At 35.0% G+C, this 22,832-nt stretch overlaps 1 protein-coding gene and 1 pseudogene across 6 annotated transcripts in view; one reads left to right on the top strand and one right to left on the bottom strand.

Annotated features, from left to right (window-relative positions):
• The window catches only part of CCPG1 (cell cycle progression 1), a 51,118-nt gene that overhangs the window by 1,480 nt on the left and 26,806 nt on the right, over positions 1–22,832 (top strand). For all 6 annotated transcript variants that reach the window (XM_032342620.1, XM_032342623.1, XM_032342622.1 and 3 more), the window contains exons 2-5: positions 15,800–15,868; positions 18,247–18,367; positions 20,149–20,225; positions 21,474–21,675. In XM_032342620.1, the coding sequence (XP_032198511.1) occupies positions 15,800–15,868; positions 18,247–18,367; positions 20,149–20,225; positions 21,474–21,675 (469 nt within the window). The remainder of the gene's footprint in view (positions 1–15,799; positions 15,869–18,246; positions 18,368–20,148; positions 20,226–21,473; positions 21,676–22,832) is intronic.
• Positions 14,248–14,387, bottom strand: LOC116592284 (annotated as a pseudogene).

The following is a 22,832-nucleotide window of genomic DNA, read 5'->3' as shown; positions in this document are numbered from 1 at the left end:
ACAGGTGCAGCAGTTCAATAGATCCTTTAAACATTGCTTTAAAAGACGTTTAAACAACAAAGAACCTACACAGAGACCCTGTTACTGCATCAACAGATTATATAAATAACAATTTAAACCTAAATTATTTGTCTGGAAGGGGCAAGAAATGCATTTGTTGGATTAAAAAGGAAAAAAAAACCCAGATATAACAATAATTCTTAATATCTGCATGTCTCATTTTAATCTATTTTCATTTTGCATGGTAAAATCAAGGAGAAAGGTGCTTAGTCTTTAGTTAAGGCAGTGCAATGTTGATTATTCCTGTAAATCTATCAGGTGACAAAAGATGGGCATATTAATCTGAAAAGATCTAGAGGTAGGAGAATTTTAAATTTAAATTTATTTCCAGTGGAAATAAAGAAGTAAATCAATGATAAAATGTGGACTTTTTAAGGCTTGTTTTCATTAAATCATGTTGACTACGATGTTTTATACGGTACTGATATTTTGGATTGTGTTTACTTTTATTTTCTGTTATTGATATGTTGTATATGAATGGGTAAGAAGCATATTATTTAGCCCACATTTTGTTTTCTGTCCTAAGGAAAGGGTCACATTGGTCTTCCGTAGGAATATTCTATGTATTTTTGCAATTATCAGCCCTGAAAAATTGAGGTTAAGCCTCAACTCCCAAGTTTCTATTAAGTCTTAATACAATATCCATTCTAAAGCTTCTTTGTTTTTTAAGCTATAGTATTCATATTTTATTTTCTTTGAAGCTTTGCTTCCTCCTCAAGTTTCAGTTCCTTTTTGCTATTTTGTATCTTTTAATTTTGTATATATTGTCTATTGTGTTAGCTCAATATCTTACTAGATATTTGAGTCCATTTACAGGGCATAAGAAACATAATTGATGAACATGTTTGATTTACTAACTTGTTACACAGTATTATAGTCTCAGTTGTATAGTTGCATTCTTAAGTTAAAGATTTAAAAAAGCTAGATAAGTATGAACTGCTAAGATCCTAGAGCAGTAGTTTCTGACATGTAAAGAACATGGACAGAGCAGCAAGGCCTGTTAAGCCCAGGATATTTTAAAACAGAATATGCAGACTCATCTAACAATGCAGAACTACTAGAGGCTGGATTGTTTGCATGTTTATGTGTGGTTAGGTGAGGAAGTTGCCATAATGTATGTAATAACTTACATTTTAAAGAACTTCCTTGCAGGCAGTTTTACAGTTTTGACTAGATTAAAACAAATTAGAGATATTAGTGTGTTTCAAAGGTCATGTCCAATATACTGCACCAGATAAATTTGAAAAAAGTTTCTAAATTTGGGTTCTAAGATGAAATTTAGCCCTATAATGTGGGAAGGATTGGAAGTAAGTGGTAAGTTTAGGAATTTTCTTTCTTTCTTTCTTCTTCTTCTTCTTTTTGTTTTTTTTAAGGACGTCTGATATGTGGAAACTTTGTTTAAGGGCCAGTTGGTTTTTTGAAGTAAGTATTAAAAATGAATAATGTGAGGCAAAGATTTTCCTCCTTCACTACAGGAAGTCAGAAATCTAATTTTTCTTTAGTATTTGTCTGTGAATCACTATCCTAAAAACCTTCTGTCTGGTTCATACTACCATCATGATGAAATTACTGTAAAAAGAGCATTGGATTGGGAATCAGGATGTTTAATGATGTTGAGCACATGATTTGTGACTCTGTCTTGTTTCCATGTGTACATTGTACATAATAGCCAGTTGCCATACTTGATGGTGTATTTGTGAAGCTCAAATCAGGTATGAAAATGACATCACTTTGTAAGTGGCAGAGTGATCTGCCCATGCAAAGTATTATTGGCCTACATAAGTAACATTTATATAAAGTATATTGTGCATTTGAAGTGTGATAAGAATGTGATAGGGTGTTTTTGTTGTTTTTTTTTTTTTGACTGGGAAGTTTGATGGAACAGTGAAATGGTATCTTAATTTGATATTTTGGTAGAGCTTTTGGCTTTTCTAGGTTGGAGGAAACTTGGCCCCTGTCCTGACTGTGACTTTGCACTCTGCTGCATTAAAGGTCCTGAAACTGCAGTGTGCTTTTAAAAGAGTAGTTTTAATTTTGGTTTCGGGTTTTTTTTTTAATTGCACATCTAAAGTCTAAGGAAAATCATCAGTGTAACTTCTGACAGTAGGAGGTAGATGTTTTTAATGTTCTAAATGTGTTTTATGTTGTAAAATGTTACTTTAAGTTGACTTCATGACATTGAGCCTACACTGAATATGAAATCCTAGGTCCTCTGAGAGATACTTGCATGTGTAAGCATTGATTTTTCAGAAATAGTTTGGAGCTTAGATATCTTCTTCTGGGGAAGTCATCCCTGCCTATACAGCATCTGACCCTTGAGATTAACTTTACCTAAGGTGGGCATACAGAACATTCAAGTAAAAAAGTGTTTCAGAAACTTTTCTGAGGACTTTTTGAGAGTACATGTAAGTGAAAGTGAAAGGCAAAGTAATATAATATGTATCATGCATGGGTTAGTGACAGCTGTTTATATGATTAGTTGATAACTCAGTATCTTTACTAACATTTTCTAAAATTACTACTAAAAAGTAACAGTGGATGTATATTTAATTGTTCAGTGTTTTTAAAAATGGAAAACAATAGAGGTGTAAAATCCCTTTGTTTTTCATAGAATTACGGTGAAATAAAAGGTATAGATATGTGATGAATATGTATTTTTAATAAGCAAAAATGAATTATTTTTTAAAAATTTGAGAATAGAGGAAAACAAAGAGGCAAAACCCAATAGTTTTACTTACTTATTCATGAAAGGGAATAAGGGGCCACCAGGGGCTCATGGTGCCCAAGTGAGTACGGAGCCTTGGTCAAGTTTATATATATGTTGTCTCTTTTAGACTCCTCCAGAATTAAGATAAAACAGTCTTTGAAAGCCAGGATTTTTTTTCTCAGAATGAGAGTACCTGGTGAAAGGAATGTTTACATACTAATAGGCATATTAATTTCCCCACAGTGTTTGAATTCATATTGCTGACTCACTTCATTTCACACTTTTTTATCAAAGGTGTGGCTTCTTTTAGATGGAAGCAAAAAAAGAGTACTTTCATCTTCAAATATGGTAGTGGTTGCTTTTGTTTCCTAATTTGAGGGATGTTACATCATTGAAGGAAACCTGTGAAGAAATTGTGTATTGACTCACTTCTTAGTTTATTGTCTACATCAGAAGGTTAATCTGCTGCCTGTAACCATGTTGGTGCCTTTTTCTGGGCAGGCATAAAGTGAAATTACTTCTCTGTTCTAGATTTTTTTTTTCCAGATACCTGTCTTTAGTGATAGATTTCAGTGTTTTAAATGAAATTGCACCCCATTAGAACTAGGAGAGGGCAACTTACTATAGATGGGTTATGGTTATCTTTGCATCCACCCATATGATGAATATAGTAGCCAAGAGGCAGGGCAACCATAGGATCACATAATTACCATAATTACTGCATTGTGGACTCATCAAAGCCCGATTTTCATCAAAATGTCAATTTTCCACTGTAAATTTCTCATACCGCAGATAGTAAATATTTTTCTGTGACTCCTTTCGGCCCTTTGTCTTGAAGAAACTGGTCATCCAGAAGATGATTGGATTTGTATCAGTCATATACTATACTTAAAATTGGGTTTGTATTTTTATTTTAGAAAAGAAAATATTTTTTCTGCTGACTATAGAGTTAATAAATGGTCATTGAAAATTTAGAAGATAAATATAATTTTGGTATTTTTTAAGATTTGAAAGATACTCTAAAATTTTAGTATTGCATGTCAATTAATATAAATAGCATTTTACTATACATGTTTGTCTTGCTTTTAAAAATATATTGATATTTCTCCATGTCAAAGCATGTTGATCTAGTCTGTCTTTTTAATGGTTGCATTATAATTAATGTATTATAATTATAATTAGTATTATAATTAATACTACAAATTTTTATTTTAATAAATTCACTCTTGGTAGACCTTCTACTTTCTAATTTTATATTGTAAAAGTTGTTCTATCAACAGTTCTTACACATATGTGTATATGTTTTCATATTCATATGAATATTACAATCAGATAAATTCTTAGAAATGAAATGAATAGGAAGTGAAAGAAAATTGGTGGATGGTCACAGCTTATCTGCCTGTAGAATTTTGTTGTTAAAAATCACTGAAAGAAGAGGTGCCTGGCTGGTTCAGTCAGAACATGTGGCTCTTGATCTAGGGTTTGTGAGTTTTAGCCCCAAGTGGGGTGTAGAGATTACTTAAATAAAACTTAGAAAACGAATCACTGAAAGGATGATAATACACATTTCCACTGTTTACAGTTTCTGTTTTCCCCATATCTTATCTAACTTACTAACTTGTTTAGTCTTTGTTAATTGGTTAGGTATTAAAATAGTCTTGCTTCTCTTAATGTTATTTGGTAGTAAGTTTGAGCATTTTTTCAGTATTGTATGTTATTTTTATGTTTTCTATAAATTGAGTATATTGCTTACTAAATTTGTCTTTATGTAAGATTTCCTTGAAGACGTTTCTTTCTTTTTAAAGTTTTAATTAGTTAATTAATTAATTTGATAGAGAGCACAAGCAGGGGGAGCAGCAGGGAGAGGGAAAAGCAGGATCCCCACTGAACAGGGAGACTGATGCGGGATTGGATCCCAGGACCCCCAGGATCATGACCTGAGCCAAAGGCTGACGCTTAACAGACTGAGCCATCCATGTACCCTGCTTGCTAAATTTTCTACTCAGTGTTTTAATCTTTTTCTTACTGGTTTATTGGTATGCTGGAAGTGTTTTGAAAACTCTTTCATACATGTCACAGATATTTTTCCCTAACAAGTGTATGATTTTTATATAAGATCTTTTCCTTTACAATTTCCGGGTTTTGTGTAAAGCTTAGAAAAAGATTGTGTTTACCTCAGGATTATAAAGTGATTTTCCATTTTCTTTGAGTCTTTTTGTGGTTTAGTTTTGTACGTTTAAAACTTTAGGCCTATTTTACCAGGTGGTCTTAATGTTTTGTGAAGCCTTATATTAGTGTTGATCTCTCACAAGGCAAACAAAAGATGACATATTGAAAGTATTTTGTAATATCATGTTAGTGAAGTTTAATGGAGGCTTTGATTCCTGAATGATGCAACTTGGCAAAAAAAAATTTTTTTTTTCCTTTGGGAGGGAGGATAGGAGAACAATGAAACTTGCTTTCTTTTTTAATTCAGAAGTATTTTATGTGAAAGTGGCTCTTGTATTTCTGCATCACTTTCATCCTCTACCTTTTACACCAATGGTGGGAAGCTTTTTTGTGTTGTGTTTTGAGCATAAAAAAGGCAGACAGCACTTAGTTCCCTATTCAGAATTGCCTGTCAAATCTTTTGTCCTTGATGTTTTTGGAAGGCCATTTAGTTTTCCCTTTGCTTGGTGAAAATATGTTGCAGGATTTATCTGCTGTAACAGTTTAAAAGTTCTATAGAAACTTACTCTTTTTCAAATAAAGGGTTTACCTGACCATTCTAGCCAGTAAGCTTGAAATCAACTTCCTTAGGGTAGTACTTATATTTCCCAAAACACAAAGGTCTAATGGGTACTAGGTACTCTTAAAATAAGTTTATTTATTGCTAGAAGTTGGGGACTGAAATAGGGTCCACATTGTAGATAGTAAAAAGAAAATTATAAACTGACCTATCACTTAAGATTAGACTACTTTGAAAAAAGGAAACAAATACAATGGAAGGTTCTTCCCTCCCACAATGAACAGATTGAAGACTCCTTAATTCCTGAAAAAGACACATTTCTCATCATCTAACTACTGAAGTATTTATGTCAAATTTTTTAGGAGGGGAGAAGGAGAGAGAGAATCTTAAGCAGGTTCTATGCCCAGCACAGAGCCCAGTGTGGGGCTCGATCTCACAACCCTGAGATCATGACCTGAGCCAAAATCAAGAGTCAGATGTTTAACCAACTGAACTACCAGGTGCCCCCTTGTCAGAATAATTTTTTAAACGTGAATTTGCCGAATTACCATAAAACGTAGTGACAGAACCATCTTAGTAATAAGTCTTTTTTTTTTTTTTTTTTTAAGTGATCCAAGATTCATTGTTTATGCACCATACCCAGTACTCCATGAAATACGTGCCCTCCTTAATACCCAACCACCGGGCTTACCCAACCCCCTTCTCCTCTCCTCCAAAACCCTCAGTTTGTTTCTGAGAGTCCACAGTCTCTCATGGTTTGTCTCTCCCTCTGATTTCCCCCAAATCCCTTCTCCTTTCCATCTCCCAATGTCTTCCGTGTTATTCCTTATGTTCCACAAGTAAGTGAAACCATATGATAATTGATTCTCTCTGCTGTAATAAGCCTTGATAAGTCTTAGATGGCTTTTTTTCTTGCATCATTATTTTTCATTGATGAAAAAAACCCATTAGCAACTTAAATATCCGCTAATAGGGTAAGAAGCTATGATGAATATAACAACACATTATGTAGTCATTAAAGTCATTTTTTCAATAATTTTTAAAGCATTAAAAATTTGTTAAACAGCTAATTGGGAAAAGTATAAGGTAGGAAACTTACTGACCCCAGTACTTACATAAAATGTTTGGAAGGTAACATATGTAAAAGTCAAGAAGGTAACAAAAGTAGAAGAGAAGAGTGATACAGAGGGAAGGAGTGGTAGGAATTATAAAATGGAACCAAGGATGAAGATATTCTTCTAACCACAATGTATATTATGATGTCTATATTTTTACCAAAGATAGGTATCATGAGGGAAAACTCTTCCCATTACTGAAGCCCACTGGTCAGGATAAGCTCATTTATTCTAACACTAAAATCAGAAAGAAATTTCTGCTGATGATTTTTCTAAAGAAGATACTTGAAAATGTAGTGCATGCGTGCTTACTAACAGTTTCAGGAAAGAAGATAATGACTTCAGTAAGGCTTTTTTTTTTTTTTTTTTTGGTGACTTGTTAATGTAGATTCATGGTACCACAACCAAGAGTTTATGTTGAAGTAAGGTTAAGTTGCAGCACTTCTTTGGGGGCTGTCTCTGTTACACAGTTAAGAGAATAAAATGCCTTAGCATATAGATCTAAACTAGATTTCACTGTCTTTAATACAAAACCGTGAGTATCTTCAGTATTACATCAGAAAGGCTGGCCTCCTGATAGATGCAAGAGTATATCATCAAACGACTGCTGAAAGTGAGACGGATAGGTGACACAGAAGCCAGCTCCAGCTGGAGACTTTCATCTTTTTTTCTTTTTTAATAGATTCTGCTAGGCTTTTGTAAGAGGTTTTTTAGAGTTGGGGAGTATAGTAACCAGGTAAGTCCGCTGTGGTGATGTGGCATTAGGCATCGTCAAATTTTCTTTTCTTATTGCTGGAGACTTTACTGGGAAGCTGAAGAGTGGGTAAAATTGTTGGATAATAGTGCATTTCTTAAGCTTTTCTATTTCAATGTCTTCATTGTGATGTTTAGTGATTTTAGTGGCTCTAAATCCCTTTTGAAAATAGCGTTAAAAAATTATAACTATGCAAAGTTTAACAGAGGCAAATTTAAGGGTGGGTCTAAAATTGGAGCTCTTTATCAAAGCCTTGAACATAACACTAATAAGCGAAGTTACTCAGGAAAAAGAGTAATATAAACTACCATTAGGCAACTTATATGCTAAGAAGTAAGAAATAAGTGCTGTAAATTCAGCACTTTCCAACAATTCCAATTTCCAACAATTTCCATTGTGTTGGAAATTGTGATCTAGGAAAACTTTTGTGGAGGAGGGTTGAGCCTTAAATAGAGAAATCAGAAGGAAGGAAGGAAGGAAGGAGGAAAACATTACAGAAGGTGTAACTTGAGAAGTGAAGACATGGAGGTGGGGCTGTCCATTCTGTATTCAGCAGACGCCCAGTAAGTAGATTACTTTAGATTACTTTGACCAGCTGAGAGTTCAGGAAGGAGGCCTAAGTGATGGTAGGTTAGAGCAGGTAGTGAAAACTTCTGAATATCTCCCTAGACTTTGACTTTATAGAGAATGTTTATCCTCAGGGTCGGGGGGAGACTTTTAAATGGGAAGCAAAAAAGATTCTAGTACTTGGAGTAAGTATTATATGTAACCTGCAATCAGTTTAATCTTTGCTTGTATTTAAGTGTTTAGGGTGGTTGTTATATTTAGGAAGGGACCAAGGAAAGAGTTGAAAAATGGGTACTTGTGATAAATACCCTAATAATTAAAACAGCATTGTATTGGTACAAGGAATATAGATCAGTAACAGAATGGAGACTATAGAAACTGATTCATAAATGTATATAGAACTTTATGTAATAAAAAAATGGCATTTCAAATCATAGAAAGTATAGAATTTCAATAATCAGGAAAATTTCTAACACCAAAAGGGAAAAATCTGGATACACAAATTTAAATAGCTAAATATAAAAGCCAAAATTGAAAAAGTATTAGTAGACAATATATGAGAATAATGTTGTAATCTTTGGAAAGATTTTCTAAGGCAAGTTGTAAAATATAGGTGTTCTAAAGAACACCCTATACTCCATCCTCTACCTCTGCATAAAATTTAAGAACGTTTGTGGTAGAAGGTATTTTTAAAAATTGAAGAATTTTAGAAGAAAATATTTGTGATAAGTGTTTAATAGTGAATTATTTCATGACCCAATTTATAAAGAACTTCTACAAATCAATAATCTATTAAGAACGTATAACATAGGAACATTAGATAATTTACAGAAAAGGAAATAAATATTGGAAAAGGTGTACAATCCCACTAAGTTATCTGGGAAATACAGATTAAAATAAGGAGATAGTTTTTGCTCATGAGGTGATCAGAAATTACATAGGGTCATTTCCCTCCTGAGGTTATGGAGAAATAGGTGCCCACTATTTTGGTAGGAGATCTGCCCGAACCTTATACAAAATTCTGATCCACTCTCTTCCCACAATTCCCTGCCTTCAGTTTTCCCCTCTCATGCTTTATTTTTGTCCACAGTACTTGCCACCAGCTGACTTACTTCATATTCTGCTTGTTGGTGGCACCTAGAATATGAACTTTCTTCAGAGGCCGTCCTGGTGTTCTGCCACCCCTGTGGCAGAATCTCCAGAACTGTGTTGTATCTCCAGAACTTGAAATAAAATTCATGCATGGCATATAGCACTAGCTCAATAAGTATATGCTGCCTGAATGAACGAATGTAGTATTTATGTTCTCAGTTAAGGTAGTCTCATTTAAACGATTTCTTTATTGTACAAAAAATAAAATATAAAGAACATTTTTAAAGTTTTTATTAGTTGGGGTGTTAGATTATCTACCCTTTCTTAAGATGAAATCTGGTTTAAACCAGGCATTTTGATACCCTTTTGGGAAGATGAAAGTTCGGGAGCCTTTGAAAAAGTATTTGGAAAAAGCTTCTGACTCCTCTTGATCACATTTATTGTCCAGCAGCACTTTTGGAACCTTTGCTGACAGCCCATTGGTTGGCTTACATTGGAATTATAGACGTGTGGGAGAATAATGCCCCCATTCTTCTCCAACATACCTAATTCTAGAAGATAACAGTGATAGGAAACCTTCCCCTTTTTCATAGTAAAATGTAGCTACTCAGGAAGGATGAGGGGTACCATCATATCAGGTAACACTCATTCCAGTTGTACTTTATTTTATTTTTTAAGATTTCATTTATTTAGGGGCGCCTTTCATTTATTTAGGGGCTCAGTGGGTTAAAGCCTCTGCCTTCTGCTCAGGTCATGATCCCAGGGTCCTGGGATTGAGTCCCGCTCAGGCTCCCTGCTCAGCGGGGAGCCTCCTTCTCCCTCCCCCCCACCCCCGCCCCATCTGCCTCTCTGCCTACTTGTGATCTCTATCTGTCAAATAAATAAAATCTAAAAAAAAAAAAAAAAGATTTCATTTATTTATTTGACAGAGACAGCAAGAGAGGGAACACAAGCAGGGGGAGTGGGAGAGGGAGGAGCAGGCTCCCCACTGGGCAGGGAGCCTGATGCGGGGCTGGATCCCAGAACCCTAGGATCATGACCTGAGTTGAAAGCAGATGCTTAACAACTGAGCCACCCAGGCACCCCCAGTTGTACTTTATGAGATAAAATTAATATTGTTGCTGTATTACTACTTTTGACAACTGCCACCTAAATTATTTTATAGCTACATCTTTAACCCATAACTCCCCTAAATTCGGTTCAGCTTCCTGCTTGGTGTTTCCACTTGGATATGATAATCGCTGTCTCAAATTTAATGCCCCAAGACAGTTCACCAGTTGTTGTTTTGTTTTTTTTTTCATAGCTTACTGGTTTTGAAGCCTTCCTGTCTCAGTGGCAATTTCATTTTGATATTTGTTTAGTCCAGGAGTCATCTTTCACACCTTATATTCAGTATTTTGGGAAGTGCTGTTAGCTAGCTGTACTTTCAGAATACATATTATCTATCCAGTTCTTATTGTCTTCACAGCTACCACCCTGGATCAAACCACCATTATTTCTCAGCTGGATTATTGTAGCTTGCAAATGACCTACCTGCTTCAGCCCTTGCTGTCCCCCACAGTGCTGTCTCAATAAGGCTACCAGAATGATCTGTTCTTTCCTCATAATTCTTGTGACTTTTAGTTTCGCTGAGAGTAAAAAGCTAAAAAGTCTTAGGATCTATAAGGCCCTGCATGGTCCATACCCTGCCTGTTAGCTCTCTGTCCTCCTCTCTTCCTACTTTCTTGTTAGCACACATGCCTCACTGCTGATACTCAGAAATGCAGGCTGCCTTCGTTCCAACTTTGTACCTGCTGCTTGGACAGAAAAGCTCTCCCCAGGTTAACTGCATAGCGATTTCATCATGTATTCAAATAGTTGCTCAAATATACTTTTGTTGTTTTTAGATTTTATTTGACAGAACGTGCTCATGCGCGGGCAGGGAGAGTGGCAGGCAGACAAAGAGGGGAGAGGGAGAAGCAGTCTCCCTGCTGAGCAGAGAGCTGCTTTCATTTGTCAGAAGACAAAACAGGACTGGGAGATTTTTCAGTGTTCCTTGCTTTCCTGAACACAGGGCTCAGGTAAAGTTCAGTGTAGTCTACTACAAATAGAATTTAAGCCCCAGGAGGCAAGATTCCTCTATCTATTTTATATATTGGTATATAGTATTTTCAATACCTAGCAAGTGCTAAGAACTCAATAAATGTTGTACAGATGGATAAAGGAATTATTTAAAATGGCATTCACCTTAGGCCTCCTGTCTGCTGAAGAATGTGATTATATCAATGTGGAATTGGCCTTTATGCTCTTAGTAGCTTCATAAATGAGATGAGACTTCATGGAGTAAATTTATATCTTGTTATCCCCAGTATGTGCTATGTTGAAACATATGTCTGTAATATGTATTATCATTCTCTTGCATAGAGTTCTACATATAAAATCTTAAATGTTGTGAAGAAATGTTCCTTAGGATCTATGAAGTGAAGAGTCAATTTAAATAATGTCTCCTGTTCTGAAATCTCTGGAGACTTTGGATTTTATCCTGAAGGGAGTGTGATTCAGTAGTTTAAATGATCAGATTCATGTTTTAGAATAGCTTTAGTGTGGGCAGACTTACAGAGGCGTGACTGGAAGGGAATTGATCACAGGTAGAGATCCATTAGGGAGCGGTCACTGAAATTGAAGTGGGAAATGAAGCTGGGTTAGGCAGTGGAAGCAGGAATGGTTAAGAAGACTTACCTGGATTTTTGGGTCACGGTGATTTAGTTATCCTAAATCTAGATTTTTTAATCTGATATTTTGTGGCTTTTTCTTATAGCCAGATTGTTTTTGGCTAATGCTGTTCTCTGAGATACCAAAAACAGGAAGAACAGCAGGAAGTGGTTTTCGGTTTGTATAGATTGTATTTGAATACCCAAGAAACCTAAGCAATTGGATATATATGACTGATTAAAGAGATTAAAGAAATCGTATTTTTTATGACTTTGTTACTTCCCATAAACTCTGCATATTTCTAAATTATTAGTAAAGCTCTTAAAATGGGAAGGGTTTGTGCACTTGCCTTTGGTCAAAATAATGAGAGGTTCCTCTAGAATTTTGAGTTTCTTAAGGAATAGTTTAGAGTTGTGTTACTAACTGTATCATCATCCAGAATTCTGTTTATCTTTTTTTTTTTTTTTAAGGGTTTTATTTATTTGTCAGAAAGAGAGAGAGCAGGCGCGCTCAGACAAGCAGAGGGAACTGCAGACAGAGGGAGAAGCAGGCTTCCCGGTGAGCAGGGAGCCTGATGTGGGACTCAATCCCAGCACCCTGGGATCATGACCTGAGCCAAAGTGAGACACTTAACTGACTGAGCCACCCAGGCATCCCACCTTTCTTCTTTTTGAGTGCTTAATATGTGTCAAGCAGTGTGCTGTGTTTGGAATATTTGATAGGTAAATAAGCAACTATAGCACAGCATTCTCTTTCCAGGAGTAGATTAGGGAAAGATACTAGTCTTTGGGGGTGGGGTCAGGGAATTGTTCACAAAAGTAATGCATTACTTGAGAATGGAAGGATGGACACAGGGGCTTGGGTTGAGGTACTGGGGTAGGGAACTGATCAGAATATCTGCAAAGCCTCAGTTGAGAAAGCGAAGCCTTTTAGGGGAATCAAAATCACGAGGGAAGAGGGAATGGGTGGAGAAAGGATAAGATGCTAAAGAATAAGCAGTAGATATACAGTGCCTTTGGGCATTATCCAAAAAACAAAACAAAACAAAACAAAAAACCAGTATGAAAATCTTAACATTTTAAAGGAGTAATATATAAAATTATCATTTTAGGAAGATCACTGACAAGTGAGGAGTTTCAGATATAATGGCAGCTTTTAGAGTCAGTGTGTCTAGAGTGGGGCTCAGAAATTTACTTTTTAAAATTTTGCTTTAATTACAGTGTTCCCAATTCTTTGAGAACTGCTGACTTAAAAGGATTCTTTAGTAGGTCTGTGAATTTTACTTATCCAGACTGTTTCTGTGATGTGACCAGTAGTCCTTTTCTCATTTGGGATAGATGTCAAACTTGTTCTTCCTTCAAGATGAGTAAACAAAGAATTAATCTGGGTCCTGATTTAAGTGGGCTCCTTGATTTGAAAAACGGATATATGCTAAAGTTGTTCCAATTTAGCAATGTATGTAACTTTATTTTGAAATGTTGGCTTTGTTAATTTCATCACCTGAGTTATTAGATTACTTTGTTAGAAAACAAATGCTAGGAACTATTTAAAAGGAATGTTTAATAGAAGTTACCAAGAGGAGGGTAGGAGATATATACATTAAATACCTCTGATTGGGTTTGGTAATTCACAAATTTTGGAGGGTTATTAACAAAATAAAGCACTGGTAAGTCTCGGGGTGAGACGGAGCAGCAGTGAGAATGTGAGCTTATAGAAGAGGTTCAAATCTTTCACATGGTGGAGAAAGAATGCTTTTTAGGCTTCAACCAGTTTTCTTTATTTTACTTCTTGTTCCATATAGAATGGTTTTTCCAACTACTCAGTCACTTAAACCAGACACCTGCGAGTTATCCTACCAACACTCTCTCCCTCTTATGTGTCTGGTTATTCAGTCCTTTTTAAAAAAATCTTTCGTGTCTTCTAAAATCTTTCCACCCCCTCCCTTCTGCTTTGTTTTCTCCCCCTCATCAGTCCTGGTTAAATGTAGGTGCTTATCTTCTCCAAGGAGTATTGCGCTGATGGCTTGTATCCGCACATTTAGGGCTCTTTAATTGCTTCCTCATCTTAATATATGCACTTTTAAAGATTCATATCTGATTTTCTTTTAATATTCCACTCATACTAGGTTAATTGCCTTGGTTAAACTTTCATATTTAATTGTTTCTGCCTTGTTTTTGCTCTCTAATGCTTTTTCTGTTCTTTTGGGGAATCCCGCCAGTGTCATTTTTTTAAATGGGGAAACAAAACTTTACCTTTTGTGATTTCTTAATTTTTAAATTTTAGCAATGAATTCAGGTAAAAAAATGGTCTCTCGTATGTCTTAAACATTGCAACCTCCTTTATATTTGTATTATCTATATTATTATATTATTTATATCACTTATATTATTTATTCTATTCATTCATTGACCATTCTCCTTTCCTCCTGCTCAGTCTTCGTGTGGTCTCATATGTTACCCATGATTTTCAAATTGTTGTAAAAGAATTTAAGTACAAATAGTAATGTATCAAACTTTTTTTTTTTTTTTTAAGCCAGGGGAAAGCGCGAACGCAGTCCCCCACTACCACAAATTATGCAGTCGAGTTTCCCACATTTGGGGAAATCGCAGGGGTCAGCACATCCGGAGTTATCAAACTTTTTTTTAACTCATAAAAACTAGTTCAATGAGGAATTGGGAGTTATATAGTCAATTTAATAAGGAATGCTGAAATAAAATTACTAAGACATAAAAATTGGTTAATACCCAAAGGTATACAGACTATAGCCTTTGGGATAGTCTTCTGTGCTAAGAAGGAAAACATTTATTGTATTGTAATAGTTTACCTTTAAATTTATAGTTATAAACTGTCTGGGCCCTAATCAGTTATAAGTAAGAAATCATGTAATTGAGTGATCTCAGGTGAACTTATTAAAAAATGCTTTAGCATGACAGTAAAATTCACAGTCATCTTTATGTCTTATTTTAGATTTTGAATAATTTTTTTGAAAACATGCTAATTTTTATATTCTTAGTGACCAAGAACCTTCTCATTTTATTTTATTATTATTTTTAGGGGAGAGTAGGGACAAAGGGAGAGAGAATCTTAAGCATGCTCCATGCCCAGCATGGAGCCCAATGCAGGGCTCAATCTCATGATCCTGAGATCATGACCTGAGCTGAAATCAAGAGTCTGATGTTTAACTGACTGAGCCACCCAGGCACCCCAACACCTTCTCCTTTCAAAATGTTAATTTTTTCAGAGTCACTGATGGAAGATTTAGACCAATATTTTTTGCCCTGTTCTTATTTGACCACTGGTTCCATATTAAATTTTCTGCAGTAGAGCTTTCAATTAAAACACCAGCCATCAAGTTGGGCTTAATGTGTTCTCAATGTATGTACAATAATAGAAGCATTTATAGGACTTAAATGTATAGAACAAAGCCAGTAAGATTCCATTTAATTAGCTTGGTTTTGATGTTTAAATAGGAGCTTCAGATAGAAAGGAGAAAATAAACCAGGTAGAATGACCAGAATATTTGCTGGTTTAGGACTTAAGTCTAGGTTATTGTCAATGACCACAAGTTTCTAACCAATTTCTAGTCTTCTCCCCACATTTTAATTTAGGTGGAGTATTGCTGACACCATTATTTTCATAAAAACTGTGATCATGTTTCTTCCCTGCTTGAAAAATCTCAATTGCTTCATGTTGCCAACACAATAGACTTCATTTTGCTTGGCCTGGGAACTCTTCCACTCTCCTATTTGGTCTCTCAACCCTTGATTTACCCACACATTCAAATTGGCTTCTCCTTTCCCTTCTGTCCTGTGTGGCCAAATCCTTCTTTCATATTCAGCTTGTTTATTTCTACAGTGTGACTGTTTGTACTATTCTAGCTCAGGAGGATGTCTTCGAAGTTTGGTTCTATTTGTTCATCCAGGTATGCAGTTAATAGATCCTGTATGAGAAATCTATGGGTGGGTTGTCTCAGTTTCACCTGGAAGGCAGGCAGTAAGCTACTTTTCCTGCTTGGGCACATATAGTGCTTCCTATAGAATTTTTTGAAATGTACCCCACATGACAATATGTTTTTGTATTTGTAGACCTGGAAAATGTCTGAAAATTCCAGTGACAGTGATTCATCTTGTGGCTGGACTGTCATCAATCATGAGGTATGTTGTTTAATACTTTTTATAAGGCCATTTGTAATACTACAGTGTATCACCTGGGTTTTTTAAAGGCCAGTGTTTGCTGCATTGAAGCCTGAGGTTCCATTGTCTTTAGCTTGGACATTTTCCCACCCACATTAAACTTTACTGCTGAAAACTCTTCATTCATGAGCCAGCGTCTTCTGCATTGTTGTGTGGTACATTTCTCAGCTTCGAGAAAGTAGGCAAATATTTGTTGAGGGTTTATTATTGTTTCGGCCCTGTACTTTTAGCTATAATCTCATAGAATTTTAAATAACCTCTGTGGTATAGATTTGCATTCTCATTTCATAGTTGAGGAAACTAGAACTTAGAGAGGGTAATTAATTTACCCAAGATTATGTAACTAGAAAATATCAGAGCCTGCATTTAAACCAGAAAGGAGCATGGGGAACATGTGTTCTACTTTGGATATGTTATGCTACATTATGTTGCTAACAGAACTTGATGGAAAAAGGACTATGGCTAGAACGCTTTCAAAAAAGGAGTTTTGTTAAGGAAGTATGATGTTACATGACTAGTATATAATAAGCATTAATTTATTTTCCACACTGGTAACATACGTTTACTATAGAAAAATCATAAAAATACTGATGAGTAGAAGCAGTAAGTTAAAAATCATCTATATCGTAAAGTTTTAATGGATTTTTCTATAGTTTACCTGTTTGTTTTTAGGGGCTCTTAGCCTTGACTTGTTTTCCTTGATTAATAAAAAGTTTAAGTGGTAATTTTTAGAATTACTTTGATAATTTAAGATTTAGACATGGCTAGTTATGTCTTCTTAAAATCAACATTAACCAAAAAATGATTTTTCTGTAGTAAAATTTGAAAATTTAATAGCAGCTCTACCAATTGAGATTGGGGTGGTTTCTTTTTTCTTTTTTTAATTAGTGATTTTTCTATTTTTAGCCTGTTTTCTATGAAGTAGATCAACTCCCATAGCAATAAATTCTCCTTCAAGGATAATTAACAGTATAGGAGCAAGGAAGCTGTGGGAGACTTGTGATTCTGTAGTATGAAGCAAGATAGTAAACCTCTCTGGCATTTAGCCAAGTGTGTCATTAGGGTATTCTGTATTAGAGATATCTGGTCATAGAGTAGATCATACTTGTGGTTTTTTTTTTTTTTTAAAGATTTTATTTATTTATTTGACAGAGAGAAATCACAAGTAGATGGAGAGGCAGGCAGAGAGAGAGAGAGGGAAGCAGGCTCCCTGCTGAGCAGAGAGCCCGATGCGGGCCTCGATCCCAGGACCCTGAGATCATGACCTGAGCCGAAGGCAGCGGCTTAACCCACTGAGCCACCCAGGCGCCCCCATACTTGTGTTTTTATCCCTCTTCCTTATCTAGTTTGCAGGTTCTACTGCTAATGTCTAATAGATGTGTTTCCTTTTCCTTTCTCATTGCTATTTTAGGACAGTACTGATCTCCCCTGCAGTCCCCAGTTCAGCCCTAACCTTGCCTGTTTCTTTTTCCTGCCACTTTAGGCAATCCCATGGTCTTAACATTCAGAGTTCTCTTTAGAATTCAACTCAAAACATACTCCTTTGATGAATTCTTTTAATTTTTGCTGTTTCAAGTTATATATATCAGGAGAACTTAGAGCTTTGATTTCATGGATCAGTAAACTACAGGAAAGATTGGGAGAAGGGTATGGGGACAAACAGAAGGAGCTTAGTGGCTAACTTTATTTTGCTAATAAGATATGAGGAGAAAAAAAACTGTAAGACCCCCACTGTATTATTACACAGAAGACAGTCTGGCATCAAAGTAGGAAGGACAACCTTGGAAGAATAAAGAATACTCTATAAAATTGTGTAGGGAAAGTTTACTCCATTAATCCTATAGTTTATTTTAATCCTTGCCCTTAGACTTTTTTAGTTCTACATTGCCATAGTAAATAATTATTTGAATGTGAAAGTTTCTCTGAATAGGCTGTAAATTTGAATTTTGGATTTGAATTTTTTATATTTCATAATACATAGCAAAATGTCTTGCACAGTACCTTCTTAAATGTTGGGTAGAGGTAAAATAACAGAAGCAGCTAAAGTTTAGTTTAAAAACTTATCCTCTGGGATCAAATTTATTGCTTGGGCTTATAAAATAGAGTAGAGGGTTTGACTTGGCTAACTTCTCTTAGAATCTAAGCCTGCGATTCCATTCTGCCATTTCATTGCCATAGACCTTTATGGACTAAATTGAAGAAAAGGTAGTCAGATTAGATACTGCTCCCTTCAGAGAATGGCAGCATCTAGGACTTTGGCCAGTTTAAGTATCTACATGTAGTAATAATCAACTTTGAGTGGCTGATAGACATAGAACTGATTATCGTTTTTTTCTTAGGGGTCTGATACAGAGATGGTGAATTCTGAACATGGTACAACCAGTGACAGCTGTGAGCTCGCTCCAGAATGTACATCTTTAGAGCAAGAGGAGCTACAAGTATTGCAGCCAGAGCAGGGAGGTAAGATACGAAAAAGAGTCTGGTTTGTTTGTTTGTTTGTTTGTTTGTTTTTAAATAATAATAGAATGTGTGAACGACAGTAAGAGTCTTGCCTTTTTTCTAGGTGGGCAGCCTTTCTAGCTAATCTAAATGATCAGGTCGCTGAATGACTAGAATTTTGGTGTGGATTAGGTAGTGGTACCAACCTGTCCAGGGGTTTGCTTATTGACAGCTGTAGTGTATTATTTAGGCGTTTGTATAACTCTTTCATACTACACTTGTAACCGGTAACTAAATATTGCTAATCTTGATTAAGACTAGTGATGTACAAAATAATTAGTCATAAGGGATTTACTAAACTCAGATTCTTTAGTTATCTGTCATCACACTTCACATTACTTTTGGTTAGAGGTGGTAAAAGGCATTTAACTGCCGTACTCTTCATTTTTAAATTATGTCTTAAGCTTCTTTAAAAACTGCATTGAAATGTAAACAGAACATTTCCTCAGGAGAATAAAGTATATGGGTCATGGCTAGAAATACCATAGATTATATCTGTAAATCTTGTTTTCAGCCTGTGTATTGATTATTCTCCTTTGAACAGTGATTCTTATCTTTGATAGGTCAGAGATCTCCTTGAGAATCTGAAAGCTGTGAATGTTTTCTCCCAAGAAATGCCCATACTCACATATGTAAAAGGAGTTTTACTCCTTGGGAGTCCTTGGACCCAAGTACATCTTTTTTGAAGTGTCTTAATTTCAGATTAATATGCTGCTAGAGGCTTTCTAACACATATGAATGGGGTAATTTTTCTCTTTTTTTCTCCTGTTTTTTTTTTGGAGGGGCTGAATTATATAAGAAATACACATTCATGACAGAAAAAAAATAATGAGCAAAAAAAATTTTAAGTCACCTTTAATTCTTTTTATCTGGTGATAACTGCTGTTAACATTTAGTATATGTTCTTTGTTATGCATAAAATTTATATATGTTTATCACATTGTTTTAATATTTTTAACTTCAATTTTATAGACTTTTTCATTTAAAATATGATTTTATAAACTCCAGTTGGTTTTTTTGGTACATTTTTCCTTTGAGGAGTTTTTAATAAAATACATTTGCTATAGTGACATTATTTTGCTTTCCTGTGTTCTTTTGAATGCTTTTTATAATCCTTTTTATTGCAAAAAATTCATAATTTGAAGATAGTTTTGATTTTTGTATTACCAAGCATTAACAGTCATTAGAATAGTGCTACTTTTAGGAATGTAGGAAATGTAACATCAGACGTCTGAAAATTGGTTTTCCATATTAACAGGTATTTACAGGCACACTGGATTCGGTACTTTTGTATTGTAAAGTAAAGATTATGTTTACTTAGAGATTTATATTGTTTTTTTAGTAGATACTAAATGAATTCAATATCTAAAATTATCCTCTGACAATTTCAAATAATTATATTTAAAATATAAAGATCTTTTTAGCAACAGTTTGCAGTTTCAGTTAAGAGAAATATTTTACTAGGAGTATTTTTATCCATTGCTATCTCTTCTGAAGGAATGAATTATTTCAGTAAAGAAAGTGTTAATATAAAATACTTTAAAAAATACATTTTGGATTATGTTGAAAGTACTATATATAAGCCAATTGCCAGAGAAGTTTTTAGCAACTGTAGTATATGTGATTTAAATAAATCTACTTCAAAAAATAGGACTAGATTTTATGTACTCAGATTATAATCTGTGTGGACTACAAAACTCAATTAAGTGTAATTGATTGAATTGATCTTTGCTTTATATCAGAGAGTAGCCAGAATGACACAGTGTTAATGGGAGAAACTGCTTATCCAGCTTTGGAGGAAACAAAGTCAGCACTTGAGGTAAACTTGTGTTGTACTCTGTAGATACATGATAAGCAATATTCTTTAGTGAATACTAAGGAATAATTAAAGCTTCCATTTCTAGTTGTGCGTTCTTTTCCTCTTCGAATTACTAATAACCTTTATTAAAAATTTTGAGATTCCATAGATTGGTCACTTTTTTTTTTTTTTTTAAGATTTTTATTTATTTATTTGACAGGCAGAGATTACAAGTAGGCAGAGAGGCAGGCAGAGAGAGAGGAGGAAGCAGACTCCCTGCTGAGCGGAGAGCCCGATGTGGGGCTCAATCCCTGGACTCTGGGATCATGACCCGAGCCAAAGGCAGAGGCCTTAACCCACTGAGCCACCCAGGCGCCCCAGATTGGTCACTTTTATTATTAGAGTTTAGCTTCTGTCTTCTAAACTCTTAAGTGAGATGTCTTTTAATTTATCGAAGTAATTATAAAAGTAATTTCTATTCATTTACCCTCTAATAATTTTTTTTGGAAATAGATTACATTCTTGAATTATGTAGAAAAATAATTTATTAGGGTTTATCAAAAAAGGAAGATTCATTTTTAAATTTTTGAACAACCTAAATCTTGTTTTTTGATGTTTTACTTGACTTCTTTTTTTTTCTTCTTAAAGATTTAATTTATTTTTTGACAGAGAGAGAGATCACAAGTAGGCATAGAGAGAGGGGAAGCAGGCTCCCCGCCAAGCAGAGAGCCCGATGCGTGGCTCGATCCTAGGACCCTGAGATCGTGACCTGAGCCAAAGGCAGCGGCTTAACCCACTGAGCCACCCAGGCACCGCTTTACTTGACTTCTTGATAAAACTAGATTAGATGATTTTTACATGGCATAGCTATTGAAGTTTATTACATATATAACCATGGAAATTTGTTATCAGTCTTATGGGCTTCCTGACTACAGAGTTATGGTCAAATAAACCCATGGGATTAGTGAGAAATGAATCCTCTCTTTTCTGTTGTCCTTGATTTTAATGGTGGGCTTCTTATCTTCTGCAGCCTACAACGATTAGGCAGCAGTTTGTTCTAATTCTGAAAGACTGGTCAAGGTGTTCGATGGTGATTTGAACTAAAAGATGAGCCTGCTATTGTCATCTTTGTCTTTTGGGCAGGACTCCTATATCTTTTAAGCCCAAATTACCACAGTACTTAAGTACTGTTGTATACTTTGAGCTACGTAGAAAATATAAGGCTCTCAAAAAATTGTTGAATTCACTGTCTTTAAAATTATTCCTCAGAGAGAAGAAGCAAAGTCATCTGAAGACAATGTCTATTTTGGAACTGTCAGTGATGATTCTGATATTGTTACCCTTGAGCCACCTAAGTTAGAAGAAACTGGAAATCCGGAAGCTCTAATTGTTGAAGAAGTGCAGAGTCCAGAAGACTTTAACATGGGGTCTTCTTCCAGCAGCCAATATACATTTTGTCAGCCAGAAACTGGTAAGAGCTGCATAAAGAGTACACTGATAGAGACCTACGGTGTCTTAGGACCACCTTTTATACAATGGCCAAGTTTTTAATATATTTAAGATTTTTTGCAAAATCTACTGTTATGTCTAGTGTTTTCTTAGATTGTAGGTCCCAAGAGCAGAATTGCTATAACAGTAAATACCATCTTTTATTAAGTAAAAGATGAAAAAAAAAATCTTCAAGGAGCTTTGTTATTGTCTGAAACACTCCAGAATGCATTTGATATATTTTAGGTATTTAAGGGTAGAAGATTAAGCCATTGTAAGTAAAAATAGGAGAAAGTTAAAATTTCTGTTTACCGTGGTACAAATTTTAATTTCTAGAAATTGTGGAAGAAGCTTCTTATTGAAGTCTGTTAGATCCTTTCAATTATTAATCATTTAACAAACATCTGTTGAATGCTCCTTATGTGCTAAACAGAGTTCAGAGAGCTGGCAATACAGCAGATCCCAAAGCCCCTGACCTTTGTATCTTTCATTGTAGATTGAGTTATGAAAGTGTGCCTATTTTAAGTCACATTTAAGGCACTCATTGCCTACTATTCAGACAATGATTTGGAGGTTAAAATGGGAATTCCTGAGCTAATTCCTTTCTATATTTCTTTGGCTCAGCTTGAGGGGTGTATGTAACACCTTTCAAGGTGCACATAAATATTTAGACACAAAGGGAAATAAAAGAAACAAAGCTATAATTAACGCACAGTTATTAACGAACACTTGTAACTCAGGGATGAATTGAGAGAAAGACAAGTTGGAACACGGCTAGTGATTCCAAAATATCCTAATTTGATTCAAAAATAAGGATATGTTTATTTTAGATCATTTTCTTAGAGTTTACCATTCTTTAATATTTACATTTGCCAGTATCAGACAATGGAATTTCTGTTACTCCACTTCAAGCTAATAAAAAGTCAAGTAAAGATGTTTAGCTATCTCATTTAATGGCAAGTTATTTTCACTTAGTATATCAGTTTGGCTATAAACAAGAGCTTAAAAACACTTTATTCAAGTATTTGAATGCTGATCTGGCATTATTAGTGGTCAGCCTTTGCCAGAATGGTTTACATAGTATATTTATTACAAGGACTAACAAATTGACTTTAGAATCTTTTTTGTTTATCAAATTTT

This window comes from Mustela erminea, chromosome 5 (genome assembly GCF_009829155.1).
Source record: "Mustela erminea isolate mMusErm1 chromosome 5, mMusErm1.Pri, whole genome shotgun sequence".
Lineage (NCBI taxonomy): Eukaryota > Metazoa > Chordata > Mammalia > Carnivora > Mustelidae > Mustela > Mustela erminea.
The sequence above is the reverse complement of the archived record's forward strand: the minus strand, read 5'-3'. Positions and strand labels throughout refer to the sequence as shown.